The sequence below is a fragment of the Chrysemys picta genome, chromosome 5 (genome assembly GCF_011386835.1).
Source record: "Chrysemys picta bellii isolate R12L10 chromosome 5, ASM1138683v2, whole genome shotgun sequence".
Lineage (NCBI taxonomy): Eukaryota > Metazoa > Chordata > Testudines > Emydidae > Chrysemys > Chrysemys picta.
This window is the reverse complement of record NC_088795.1, coordinates 34,593,118-34,607,976: the sequence shown is the minus strand read 5'-3', so window position 1 is coordinate 34,607,976 and position 14,859 is coordinate 34,593,118. Positions and strand designations below refer to the sequence as shown.

The window sequence follows — 14,859 nt, the reverse complement described above, 5'->3', positions numbered from 1 at the left end:
AAAATAATAAATTTGGGGGTTTTTTACTTGCCTTTTGGTTTGAACTTTTAACATGTGCTTGGGTCACATTTTCAAGATTTTTCTCTGCAGTCACAAAGGTTAGAATCTTACTATTTTAAAAATGAAAGCTGAGATTCTCACATAATCACTTGGCTCCAGGAGCCAGAAAAACACCAAATACACCTCTACCCGATATAACGCTGTCCTTGCCAAAAAGGCTTACTGCGTTATAGGTGAAACTGGGTTATATCGAACTTGCTTTGATCCACCGGAGTGCACAGCCCCGCCCCCCTGGAGCACTGCTTTACTGCGTTATATCCGAATTTGTGTTATATCAGGTTGCGTTATATTGGGGTAGAGGTGTATCGCAAAACTGATAAAGAGAGTTGGCAACATTGGAGTTTAAATACGCCTGCATACTACAGTACTCATAGAAGCAACCTTTTCAGGTCAGATCAATCTGCGTTTGAGACATGGAAGGGAATGCAGGATACAGTAGTACTGTGCCTGAAGTTTTGGGAACTGGTTTAGAGTTCAAAGAGGGAAATTACACATACCAAAAGAATTATCCATACACAACATTTATTTCTGTTACTGTAGCACAATTAAGCATGTCCTGCTTTATTCTCCCTCCCACACCATTTTATCCCACTATCCAAGAGATGCAAAACACACTGAGCTTTCACGATCGCCTTTTGAGAGGGATAAGCATATTATGCCAGTTGGCCTAGTCTTCAGTACTAAAATCTTGGGATATTTAAAAAAAAACTGTATTAAATATTATTGAGACAACGAGAAAAACAACTGGCATGTTGGACTGGATTATTATTACAGTGTGATACAAATTTAATTGTGGCCCAGGTTTGACCACTTTTTTCCATGTAGTGTACAAAACATATACTATAGGGTAAATAAAGTGGCAGTGCTTTCGATCAGCCGCGTTATGTTAGCGTGCTTTGAGAGACACTCATTGGTAAGGCGTTATTAATAGTTATCTCCTGCCGAGTCTGACATCGAACCATTGCCAGGATTGCTCTCCGGAACCTGCAATGTGAGGAGGGAAGTAAAAAAATCAGATGATTAGAGGCATAGATAAAGAAGCAAAAACAGAGATAAATTAAGTTCAAATTACTCAAATGTGCTATAACAATAAGGCTTATTATTTTCATAAAACTTTTAGAATTCAATTAGTCTCTAGTGTCTTCCTCTGCCAGTGTAAATCAAGAGGAACTCTGCTGAGGTCCATGGAATTGCATCAATGTGAAACTAGCATGAGTGGAATTTTGTTCGAGTGACCTTACAATCCATTTTTTTCAGGACAGTCTCATTTTTCAAGTGGTCTGTCTCAGAAATTTGGCTCCTTAAAATGGGATACCAAAATATCTCATTTTATCATCATCTCCTAAGTTCCCTGTAAGCTGCGCAGCCGCCTACTTAGCACCACGCAGGCAGTCAAGGAACCCACCCGGGGACCTGCCCCCAACCTGCTGCAAGAGGGGCGCCCCTCCCCCGGCCCCAACTCAGCCTGCGGCCCAGACCTGCTGGGGTGGCTGGGGCAGCGCAGGCCGAGCCACAGCGGCAGCTGCCATCCCCCAGCCCAGACCTGCTGGGACCAGTGGAGGGGTGCCTATCCTGTAGCCCAAGTCCCAGAGTTCCTGTGGCGGGGAGAGGCGCCTCTCCCTCCCAGCCCAGGTGCTGCTGCAGGGAGACAGTCCTGGGCAGAGTCCTCTCTCCCCACCATAGCCCTGGAGAACCATCCTGCACCCCAAAGCTCATCACCTCCATATTGGTGCACATAACAAAATTCATTCTACACATGGGTGGAAAAAATTAGAGGGAACACTGGTCATCTCCCTAGCAGGAGGCACAGGTGCAAGCTCTAGGACTCGATTTAACTTGGCCCTAGCCCCTAGGGAGAGCACCCACAGCAGCACCACCACCTGCGGTGCTTGGTGGACACCATGAGTCAGGCCAGCACAAGTTGGGCCCTGTCAGCACAACTGCATGATAAAATGTAGGGAGATGAGTGGGTGAATGGAAGCATGCTGGTTGTGTAGTAAATGAGGGTCTAGGCAAAGGGCAGATCTAAACCAACAGAGTTGGAAAGAAGAGTCAGACCATATCAACTACTCAGCAGGAACAGTTCAGCTCATCTATATGGATGTCCCAAACCCTGCTTGCAGGTTGGGGAATGTGAATGGAAGGATTCCTGTGTCCCCAACCTCTGTATACTTCTGAACCACAAGCAAAACCCTCTTGATTTTAGCTGTTTTTGTGAAACCAGGGATATGTCCCAAAATTATTATCTCAATTCAATATGATACCTATGCTCAAAACTGGTATAGTTTTATTTTGACAGAAGAGGAGCCAGCTGTGACTTGTAGGTTTGCTCTTAATCATCTCAAACCACTCCACTATGACACTGCCCAAGCCAAGCAATGATATCCATGGGAGTCACTAAGGCCCATATCCTCCAAGGTATTTAGCCTCCTAACGTCAATGGAAGCTAGGAGGCTAAATACTTTGAGAATCTCTTGAGGGTAAGCAGCCATACGTTTTAGCCAGTTTAATTAAAAGCGGACAGTCCCAGATTCAGATAGGACTCAAATTTCACCCCGATCCCATCTTAGCAAAGGACATTATCTGAAATTGTTTTGCAAAATATTTTTATGAGGATACAACTGAAGATATCATGGAAATGTTATCAGACACCTTCAGACATATATGGTGCAGACACTACCACCTATCTTTATTAAAACCTGTCCAAAAGATCATTGAACCCATCACAGATAATTCAGCACTGGTTTAACCTTTCCATCTTTGTTAAATATTTTGTCATATCTGACAGAAGGTCTTTCTGCACAACTAGGATGCCCAGTAATCATAAAGCAGATGGAGGTTGTTAATTTAAAAATGGGACACTTACTTTTTGTTTGCAATGACATAAATACAGGGGTTATAGAATGTGGAAGATTTTGCAAATAGAGGTGCTATGATGGCCATTGCAGGGGAAATCTTCTTTGGGTCTCCAAAGGAAGACCATAAGCATACAATGGAATATGGAGACCAAGCCACCAAAAACATCACAATCATCACAACAGACATCTGTAAAACAAGAAAAAAATGTTTGATAGACCAAACCATTTATATCTGCTTACCAATATCAAAATCAAACATTATATTTATTTAAGAATTAAGACCCCGCCCCCATCACCTTTGTTACATCTACTTGATCAGACCAGTCTATGTTGATGCTCTCCAGGCAGTTACTGGTAGTGTACTGCTTCATTGTGCGGGAAACATTGTAGTAACAGTAAAACATGACTGTTAAGGGCACGACAAAATTAACAGCAATTACAGTCATTGTATAAGAAACAAAGGACCTGTAAGCCAAAAAATAAATACAAGGTATTACAACTATGCAGCCATGAAAAATGACTGAAAAATGCATTGTTCCCTTATGTTTTAGTGTTAATAATACAGTCAGAAAAAACATTTTCAAAAGGTAAGTACAATTTCTTCAACTTGATAAGATTTATTAGGCTCAGTGACCCTTACACCTAGGATTCCTAATGCTTTCCAATGTCAAGAATTCTTACATCCTTTTTTGATTTATTATAGATTGCTTCAGTCTCTACTTCTGAACTGCCATTGTCTTTTAGAAGTTGCATGGCATGTTCTTAGGAGAAAACATTGACCACGGTGATGAATAAAAATAAGTGATGGTCCATATTTGAAAAGTAAAACAAAGTTTTTAAAATCTTACACATCATTTTTCCGCCAGTTTATCGTGCAGGTGGCTCCTGTTGGATCTGGGGCATAGCTAGCCCACCCTACAATAGGCATCAAGGCCCAAAAGACAGCATTTATCCAGGCAGCTAGGATCAGGGAAGTATAGTTGCGGGTAGTCATTCTTCTTCCTGTTACCAAGCAAAGATTTTTACATCAAACCACTCTATTCTTTTACTTCTCTCCAAGGTTTTATTTGAACCAAAAATGTTTCCAAGCAAGACAATTAGCATAGTAACTATAAATGATCCTTACAAGCACCTGGCACACTGCAGCACCCCCATTTTATTTAAGCTCTCCTATATCACAGATAAATGACATTTAAATACACCCAGAAGAGTTGGAATACATCTCTGCATTATCACACCTTCCCCCACACAAAGCTTAGCAATAATAGATGTTGCTGCTGCCATATCAAAGAATTAAGAGAAAGAAAAAGAGCGGAGGGATGTAGGGAAAATGAAAGAATTAACCATTATAATTTTTAAACCCATAATAAAGATCAAGAGAAAAATACAGTATAGAAAACAAACAACATTAAGAATACGCATCAGCTTCAATTAGTATTCTTAGTATTATTCAATTATTCACCTGAAGAAGAGCTCTGTGTGGCTCAAAAGCTTGTCGCTCTCACCAACAGAAGTGAATCCAATAAAATATATTAGCTAACCCATCTTGTCCCCCCTGCTTCAATTATTGTCAGGAAACATTCCACAAACAAAGAACTATGGCTTCCTTCTATATACATGCCTTTGTTAGCTATGTATGGGATAGCTCACATAACCAATTACTGTAGAACTGTGCCCAAATTTTGGAAGTATGTTTCCACGAGAGGAAATAAAAGAACTTGCATAAAGGTTCACAGATGTCAACTAATAAATGATTAAAATGATCATTTTTGTGCAAGAGTTATATCCAAGAGTACAGTACCTATATCAGGCCTGCAGATTGTCAGGTAACGATCAATTGCAACAACTGTAAGCAACCCGATACTTGCCATTCCAAAAAAGATATTTAAGGCAGCATAGATCTGAAATTTAAAAAGATAACATGTCCATTTCATTTACTATTGCAAATGCTTTCAAAGGTTTGAATCTTCTCCTGTGTCCTGAAGCTAAGTGTTATCATGAGTTGTATTCAATGCATTCTTCGATGACCAATTTGTTTAACAAACTATTAACAATTTGAGTTCATTAAGTAAAACTAAACATGTTAAGATAAGTGTGCTTGCATACGCCCTCATAAATCCCATTGAGGAAGTTTGCCAAAAGCCACCATTTATTTTAACTCATGTTAAATAATGAATTTCATGATCCTGGGATGCAAAATTGTTTATTTTTTATCTAATGTTTTTGTTTAATATTGGGGAAACACAAACAACATTTTTCTTACTGAAGAAGTTATAACCAGATCAGTTTAGATCAAGTTGAGTTTGGAGTCCTAAAGATCTTAAGAACTCAAATTAAGGCACAGTGGAAACTCTCAGATCTGATCCCAAAAATATAAGTAATCCTAGGTGCAATCAAATGAGGGCCCTGGATCGCTGGTGAATATTGGCTGAATTTTGAATTTGAAATTAAATCTGCAATCAGGCAAGTTGTGTGTGATTTCAGATCTTGTTGGGAGCATTCTGCTGTCCTGTTTAATTTTTACCAGACAAATATTTTCAGGGTGTATAATTAATATTACTGCTAAATACTCATTTCCTAGGTAAAAATCATATTTAAGTAACTGCATGCACAGTCCGCAAAGATTATTACATTTCTGCTAATGATATAATGTTTTTTGGTGACAATTTTACATGAAGAGAGAAAAATTGTGCAAATTCTAAAATAAGATGGCCGTTTCTTTGAATACTTACCAGGATTTTCAAGATGACTAAAAGTCCATTTTATGGGTACCTTAATAGACATGCCTCAAAGAGGCCTGATTTCTGAAAGTGCTAAGCTCCCACCCTCTGCCAATCAGATACTTTAAAGTGTATCAGTTTGACCACCCTAAGATTGAGGCACCCAAAATCACTGGTTACTTTGAAAATCTTGGTTACTGAGTGGTGAGAAGCATCCATGAATTCTACAATAAGTAATGGGATTTACTTTGTTATAGCTATTTTAATATTGTATATTTAACATCAATACAAATGTATGCTTCAATAACTTTCCAAAGTTTAAACAATGAAAATTAGCAATGAGCAACTCCCCAGATCCAAATACCACTGAATTTTAAGGAAGTTCAGATCCAGACCTGGACCCAAACTTGCAGCTCAGACTCCTCTCTAAAGAACATTAAAAATCAAAGGAAGGTATTTTTCATATATTCAGGTTTGTGTTTAATTCTTAGTACTTGTTTGGTCCCTGATTTAATATAAAAAAATCTCAGATACCTGGCATCCGGTGTATCCAAATTTCCAGCTTCCATGTAAGTCTGAAGCAGCAGACATAGGATAACCAATGCCACTAACACCGATGTCGGTAAAAGCCAGGTTAATAATAATTGCATTTGTTGCTGTCCGAAGTTCCTTGTACTTAACAAAGATGCCTAACACAATTATGTTACTGAGAAGGCTTATTACCCCTGTGAAAACACAGAAAAAGGAAGCCTTACAAGTGGCAGAAATAACAACACAGTATAGGTCGTAACAAACCAAAATACATATTCATAATGAAATCTAAATATAGAATGGGTTTATTTTAATCTGCAAAGATCATATTTAAGAGAGAGCTTTCCTAATTTATAGACTCAAACTCTGATTCACCAAGGTCTAGAAGGACATGATTAATTGTAAATACTAAAGGACATGCTTTAGTATCTTGCTGAATCAGGGCCTCGCTATCTCACAATGGGTATGGCAGGGATCCAGAATCTCTCAGACTAGAATCTTAAGAGCTCAGTCCTGCAGAGGTATCGCTGAGCCTGCACTAGCACTGCTGAACCAGTGCAGTGTCATGATCCAGCAGAATTAAGTACACTGAAAGGAGTGGGTGCAGCAGGCTGGTTGGGCTGGCAAAAACGCTCTGGCATTGAGCAGCTGGCTGTGATACTGCTTCACAAGATCCACATAAAGGCTTCTTCTGTAAGCCCCTCACAGCAACTGCAGTAACTTGCTTTCTGCTAAGGACAGCTCTGCAGCAGAACTCTAAAATAATGAAAATGGCACAGGATTTGCATGTGCTAAATTATGAGCAAGCTAGAGTGCCTTGATCATCCGTCTCCATTCTAGGCACACCCACTTCCTCCCTGCTCATCAGTGCTTAGTTCATTGCAGGCATAAGAGTTTGCTCACATGGTTGAACATTGTATATATTCCACTCTGTTAAGTCCAGTCCTGCTTCCTTTGAGTTCTCCAATTGACTTCACTAGTGGTCCATGGTTGGACCCAACGTGAGGGCCATTCTGCACAGCAGCTTCGTGCTGAGCACTAGCCCTTATGCTGGAGACACTACTTTCAGTGTGCTCGGCATGCTATCTACAGGATCAATGGGAATGAAGTCTCCATTTTCTCCTCTCTCCGTTAATGATTTCATTTAAAACAAAGCACCCTAATTTTTCCTATATTCACAACCAGTAGGGACAGCTTCACAATGAGCATCAGTGTATGGTTGTCTCATTGAATATACAGCCAGAGAAACTGAAACAATAGCACCTATAGAGTTCTGAATCTTAATGGAGTGTTAACTTTGAATCTTAATTACTAGTAATAAGGTGCTTGGCACACACAAGCATGCACATGAAATCAGGCCGAGTGAAAGCTCAATGCTATGCTGTTCAGACTGTGAAAGGCCCCATTTCTCTTGGGTAGTGAGATAAGATCCAGTTCTTGGCTGTCAGTTACTACCCTCCTGGATCTCAGAGCAGATATAGTCCTGATCCTCCAGTGCTGTACTTTTGAGTCTCTAATGTACTCTTCAACATTCCTGAACCCCAAGAGTTAATCCACTCACTGAAATCCTCAGTTCCTCCTGCTGCTCCCTTCTGGACCCCAACACCAGTGTGATTTATGACCCCGTTGGCTCCCCTCAGTTCTGACAGACATTACTCAACTTCTGCTGACTCTGGCATACAGAAAGGAGAAACAAACTCTAGATTTTTAAATATTGAATACTGCCCCACTGTCTCTGCTCATGACAATGCAACAGTGGTCAACCAGTTCTCTGCTACTGGTTTACAGGAAGTATTGTGTATGTAGCAGAGAACAGATTAATTCTCTCACCAACAGAGGTAGTATAACTGTAAATGTTAATGGCTTCAAGCACCTCAGTTTATATGTACAACTCCCACTGGTGCTCAATAAGACATGCCCACAATGCACAACATGGGCAATATAGCTTTAAGTATACAAGTTACCTGTATAATGAGTAAACCGTTATATCCACCTATATAGCCATGACACATATACAATTAATATGGAAACAGGAGAAAAACAGTAACAACTTACATATAGGGATAGCAGTGGTGAAATCCTGGAAAAGAGCCTCTAAAAACACAAGTACAAGGCCAACATTTCAGTTCTTAAATGAAATGGCTAAATTCCATTTGTGTAAATCAGTGACATTTTATTATACGTGTGCCTCATTGTAGGAGTTCCACTGCAGTGTATCATTAATTAGTATTAATCACCTATATTACAGAAACTATCATATTTAAATCAAACACTTTAAACGCAAATGTAGCAAAGTCTCATTGATTTTTCAGCTATATTTCATTCTTTTTATTATCACAAGCTGTTCAGAACATTAGCAGCTATCAGAGTGGGCATGTGTTCAGACAGGAAAAGTTTCCTGTACAGCATGCGTTTAAATGAATAGAAGGTGCTGGGAGTACGTAACAGTACTGAGGCCACATATGTTTTGATGATTACCAATAGCAGGAATGGCACAGCAGCACAGACTATTAAAATGAAGGAAAAACTTATCCAGATTCAGAAATAGCCATAAGGAGCCTCCACTTTGTTCTGTGAGAAGTCTCAGCATGAAAGGATTACAAATTCTCAGATTTCCTCAAATAAACCTTGTGATATTTGCCACAGTCAAGGTAACAGAGCCTTGTACATTCCTTGATCAAGAACAGCAAAAGGAGCTCCCCTTTCTTATTCTTCTTGCTAAAGGAGGGAAAGAAAATTAAGGCAGTCTCTTTAGGCAATAGAGCAGGACCCTGTTACTGTGAACTTAAGTAGAATGTAACTCCTGAATAGTTACAATGTTTTAACTACAAAGGGAGTTTGCAGCTTCAGTTAGTGATCCTTCACTTGTAATGAAGCTATTCTGTGACCATGAAACTTAAGATGGTTCCATTTCACCATTGTGAGCAAGCTACAGAGACATAAATGCTTTCAATGGTTTGAACATACCAGTGGTCAACATTAAAACAAAAAATAACCACACTGTAAACCAAGCTCTAGCAGTTATTTCCTTTTCAGAGCAAGGCGAAATATCTGCCGATGGTGATACTGTAGCACAGTAAAAACAATGAGGAGTCTAACAGAGACTAACAAATTTGGGCATAAGCTTTCGTGGACTAAAACCCACTTAATCAGATGCATGGAGTGAAAAATACAGTAAGCAGTATTTATTACAGCACATGAAAAGATGGGAGTTGCCTTACCAAGTGGGGGGGGGGGGGGGTCAGCTAATGAGGCCAATTCAATTAAGGAAGTGGCCTTTTCTCAACAGTTGACAAAAAGGGGTGAATATCAAGGGAGGGAAAATTATAAAAGTAATTGGCCTCATTAGTGTCTAAAGTGCCACAAGGACTCCTCTTGTTTTTGCTAATACAGACTAACACGGCTCCCCCTCTGAAACCTGTAGCACAGTAGCCGTAGATAAATGTTGACTTAATGATGACCACTGTATCCGTATTTCCTTTGTATCTTCTCCATCTGCTAACTAATACAATGAGGTTAAAGTCTTCCATTGATGAGCTCTTCCTCTCATGGCAATGGAACTGAATTACTGACCAACATGTTCAAGATGAGAATTTGTTAGAATGAGGTGTTCAGAAATGGACCAAACTAATTGGCACAAGTTCCTGCACTAAACCTAGGTTCATACTACAACTGCAATCATTGCTAGCACGGCTTCCCTAATCAACTAAGACAAAGTAACGAGAAAAAGAAAGAAAAGAAAAAGATTTTTCAGCTATAGTTATTTCAGACCGTATTCGTAACAGTTAGTAAAACATTTTCAGACAGAAGTGTGAATATTGGGTAGACTATGTCCCTTTAACTCAAAACCCAGTACTGTAGGTTTACACAACTGGCAAATATATACAACAGACCCATTTGTAGAGCCCACATGTCAGTTGCCAGGTGAGAGAGAAAAAGGAAAGGTTTTTCCCTTGCTAATCTCTGTATCTCCCCTGTTAATATTGCTCTTCATAAAATGGTCAAACTATTTGATAAACCAGACATTGATACAACCCTAATTCAGTCAATTTGAGTTAAATCAAAGTCTGAACAAATGACCTTCATTTCTGAGAGTGTCAATATTATCCATTTATCTGCAAATGATCTGATGGCACCAACGAGTAGAGTTTCAATATATTATTCAATAGATTATTATTGAATACAATAGATTCTTAGCAAAACTATAAGAAGAACTAAAAAAAACATTAGAACTGTTTGAAATATCAGCCTTGGTATAAAAAAAAACGAAATGAGTTCATCTTAAAAACAGAAGTATTATTTGTCAAATACTATACAAAAAAGATTCACTGAGTAAAATTTGATCTTCGTAATTAATGCACATAAACCATAAAATCTGAATAATTAGTTGAAAATTCTTCATAAACTAATTATAACTGAAAATAGTTGGAAAATGTGTGCCCAAAACATACGGTATTTCCTAACAAAATATTTATACCTAAAATGGCTTAATTTTTCAATTACACGGGCATAAAATACAGAGGCATATTTTAAAATGTGCTAGATTGTAGAATGAAAGCATTTGTACTGAAAAACAAATTTTCAAGAAAAGTTATTTCATATTTGAGAAGGATCTCAGCTTCTCTAACCCTTGTCCCAAAGCCCACTGCAATCAGTGGGAGTACACTGACTTTGGATCAGGCCCCCAACATGTGTGCTACTTTTCCTAAAATGCGTCATCAGTGAAACATACGACTGAAACGAGTGTCTGCTTGTCTCCCATCAATGAGCAGTCCCCTCCCTCTCAGTGACATTCCAACACTTCCGCTTACATCCCCCCCACACACACACCCATGCACACTCTCAGACTACACATACATTGTTGTGAACATATGACAGATCAGGATAACTTCAAGCACATCACTGAAAAATGCAAAATGTTGCAACTTCTATTCTTATTCCTTTGGCAGAAATCTGCATTTTTTGCTAAAATCACATATAAGCAAAATACACTTTTTTAAATAATGCAACAAAGTCTTAAACTGTACACCTAATTTTAGAAGTTTCTACACATTTTAGTCACCCTGTTACTTATCTACTCATCTACCTTCAAGTTGAGAGACACTAGACCTTTTGCTTTTTGTATATAAAAGGCATTTCATTGGCATTTTGAACCAAAATGAATATTGAAGCCTAAATTCCCATGTAAAAAAAAAAAATAACCCATCAACCTCCATACCTGCTGTTATTAAGTAAGCTGCGACTATATTGTGCTCAGTCTGTGAAAAGGCTGACTGAACTTCATTTTCGCTCTCTGAGGAGTTAGTTGAAACATTCCAAAACATTTTAGACTGAAGAAATTGGGGTATTCCCTCCATGTCAGTTCTTCAAGAGGACATACACAAAACACTCCAAGATCCTTTCAGGCAAATTCTTTCATTATGAAACAGACTCATTGAACCATTAAAAAAAAAAAAGTCCCATCCCCCCCACCCTCCACTGACAAGCTACCAACAGGATTTAATTGGACTATGCAAAGGAGTTTACATTCCCAATTTGTGCAAGGAAAAGCTTCTAAGCAAAACAAAGAGCAGCACAGAACTAGGTGCATTTCCAACAAGATGCTTACATTTCAGAGTCTTATTGCTAAAGAGATTAGCTGTCACATGCCCCCACACTTTTTCCTTCAACTTCTTGTGCAACATTTCAGAAGATCTAGACAAGAGTTGGCTAGATTCAATAGAACTTCAGCCTTGTTTGGAATTAATCTAATAATCACAGAGCACACGATAGGAACACTAAAAATAAAAATGAGTTTTTCTAAAGTGTAGGATACACCTAATCTAAACTCCACCTTTATTCCTTACTATAACTTCTCAGAAGTTTTTGTTGATTTGATTTAAGTAATCCTGCTAGTAAATATGAACCTTTCATAATTTCCATATGCTAAACTCTCATAATTCTTTTACTTGTTAGCCACAATCCTTTTTATGTTGTATATTTATATGTTTAGTGCCCTATACCTACTGAAACTGAAAAGTTCTTTTTCCTTCAATTGAACCTAGTACATGAAGGGAAAGTGAACCCAGTCTTAGAATGTATGTAATCTTTTACCCTGATCTTACTAAGATAGCCAAGACATCTTGGGAAGGGACCCTACGGAAGTATGTTAAAATAAATAAGACTGGGTAATTGATAAGGGGGTGCTTATAATCTCAACTATGTTCTGTCATTTATAAGGGACATTTGTCATCACAGATGTTTTCTGCGATTTATGAAATTATGACCCATTGAAAGACGTTTTTAACGCAAAGGAAGTGCTTATTACAACAGGTGTTCTTAATAACTGAATTAGAAATTCCTTTAGCTTATCAATCACTTAAAACTAAGTTTCCATAAAATAAATTCTGTAAGTAATTACAAAAAACGATACATCAAAAACAGAACACATAGTGAAATTAAGAGTGGGAAGGTAATTTTTGCCTCACACCCTATAGAAGAAAGGAGAGTTTGGGAGTTAGTTTGGGAATAACCACAGCCAGAATTCCATCAGTTACCAAGGAAAAGAACAGGGTGCCGTCCTTTCACCATTAACAGGAGGAGGTAATGAAGGTTTCCTTTATGTAGTCTAATACTGTATTAATCTTTAATCTTTTTAATTAAATAATTCCATTTGAGCCTGTTATTTTGACATCTCCCTTTGTTATTAAATTCAAACACGCTACAATCAAGTGAATGGCTGAAATGAGAAAAAACACAACAGCCGCTATTTTCAAAAGTAGCGATTATGAGCGGTCAATTTGAACTTTTAAAGGGGCCTGATTTTCTGAGGGTGGGTGCTCAGCACTTTCTGAAAGGCAGGCCCTTTTGACGTGGCTCAAGTTGGACAGCCAAAACTTGAGGCGCCTGTGGTGGAATGCGAAAACTAGGTGGCTTTGTGCGCAACATACCTTACCTCAGTTGGCAACAGCCATACTTGGTAGTGCATTAAAGTATCTTAAGGAGAACACATCTCTTATATCTCTCTCCAGGAAGGAAGCTCTGTAGCCAGTCCAAACCTGGTACAAAAGCCTTACCCGCTAGTAGCAGCCCTACAACGTAATGTGTACAGAGTACACGACAGCACCCAAAATCACTAATTACGTTTGAAACTCTTGACCATTATAAATGTTTTAACATTATTATTTGATCTTTACGTTATAGTAGCACCGAGAGACCAACTAATTTGGGGACCCATTGTGCTAGATACTGTACAAACAGAGACTGACACTCCCTCCCCAGAGAGCTTACGCCACTTGTGTAGGGAAAGCCCCTGGCGGGCCGGTTTGTTTACCTGCCATGTCCACAGATTCGGCCGATCGCGGCTCCCACTGGCCACGGTTTGCTGCTTCAGGCCAATGGGGGCTGCTGGAAGCAGTGCGGGCCGAGGGACGTACTGGCCGCCGCTTCCAGCAGCTCCCATTGGCCTGGAGCAGCAAACCGCAGCTAGTGGGAGCCACGATCGGCCGAACCTGCAGACGTGGCAGGTAAACAAACCGGCCCGGCCCACCAGGGGCTTTCCCTACACAAGTGGCGTCCCAAGTTTGGGAAACACTGCTATAGAAGATCATGGATAAATCTGTGAGCTAGCCCCATCTCTTCTATTATGCCCAGAGATCTGCATTCACTTGTATAGGTTCTCGCATTGCAGCTAGTACTTGTATCAATGGGGTACTTTTTTGTCACACGAGAACTTGAGTCAGTCTTTGGAATGGGGGCAGAGTGGAAGTGTCTGTAAGAAGAGAAGAGATGATGTCTTGGCAATGAAACCACTTTCTCAGCACCTTGCTGTCTATATTTTACAAGACCAAACCATAAAATGTTTCTCCCCCACGAATACTGATATCTGGTTGAAATCTGTTCTTTGCTTACATTTTTTGGCACAATTTTCAGAAGTTCTATAGCTCCTGTAAATTCCATGTAAGTCAACTGAGGTTAGCACCTACGAAAAACAGGCCACAACTATTTCCAGTCTAAACTGAATATCAAACTCAGGTAATGGCGAATGAAAACATGCACTCATTTATACCTAGTCATCAGAAAAATTGCAGTTTTCTGATTTGTGCAGCCAGATAAATATCACAGAGGTACCTTATATTCCCAAATTAGGATTTGTTTAAAGTAAGGAAATTCTCAGCCAAAAAATGTCAAAATTAAATTAAGGCTAATACCTATCATTAACTTAGGGATAAAAATTCATATAAGAACATTGTATTTAGCAAAACAAAATTAAAAAACCAAAGCAAGAAATTCAGAATTAAAGCATACAATAAACCCAGATATTTGGATGTGCATATGGAAATGCACAATTAACTTACCAAACTACCTTAAATATATACTTAGCACTTTGCCCTTTAGCACTAGCATGAAAAAATCAGAAATTCAGACTACTGTTATCCATCAATAAGTGTTATCTGTGACAAGAACTAGAATGATTTATTCTTAATTATAGTGATTATGCCACATCTAGCCTTACTAAATGTCAAAGACACTCCACAGAAAATGTTATTTAAAAAATTCCTAAACACAAATATCTCACTGAAGGCAATCATTCCCCACTCTGTGAGGGCCCAGCCGTGCAAGGTTGCTGAGGGTACCCTGGTAAGCAGCAGATTGAGCCTTGTGATGCTGATCCAGTGTAATTAGATGTAACCAACAATGGAGACAAGAAT

General features: G+C 39.0%; 1 protein-coding gene across 1 annotated transcript; it reads right to left on the bottom strand.

Annotated features, from left to right (window-relative positions):
• Positions 1–568: 568 nt before the first annotated feature.
• On the bottom strand, positions 569–11,603 carry RRH (retinal pigment epithelium-derived rhodopsin homolog). The gene is made up of 7 exons (XM_005287919.3): positions 11,388–11,603; positions 6,173–6,363; positions 4,720–4,819; positions 3,767–3,920; positions 3,215–3,383; positions 2,927–3,105; positions 569–1,044 (listed from the first exon to the last, which is right to left on the bottom strand). Exons 1-7 carry the CDS (start codon positions 11,524–11,526, stop codon positions 942–944), a joined length of 1,035 nt encoding a protein of 344 aa, XP_005287976.1. The 5' UTR covers positions 11,527–11,603; the 3' UTR covers positions 569–941.
• Positions 11,604–14,859: the final 3,256 nt, after the last annotated feature.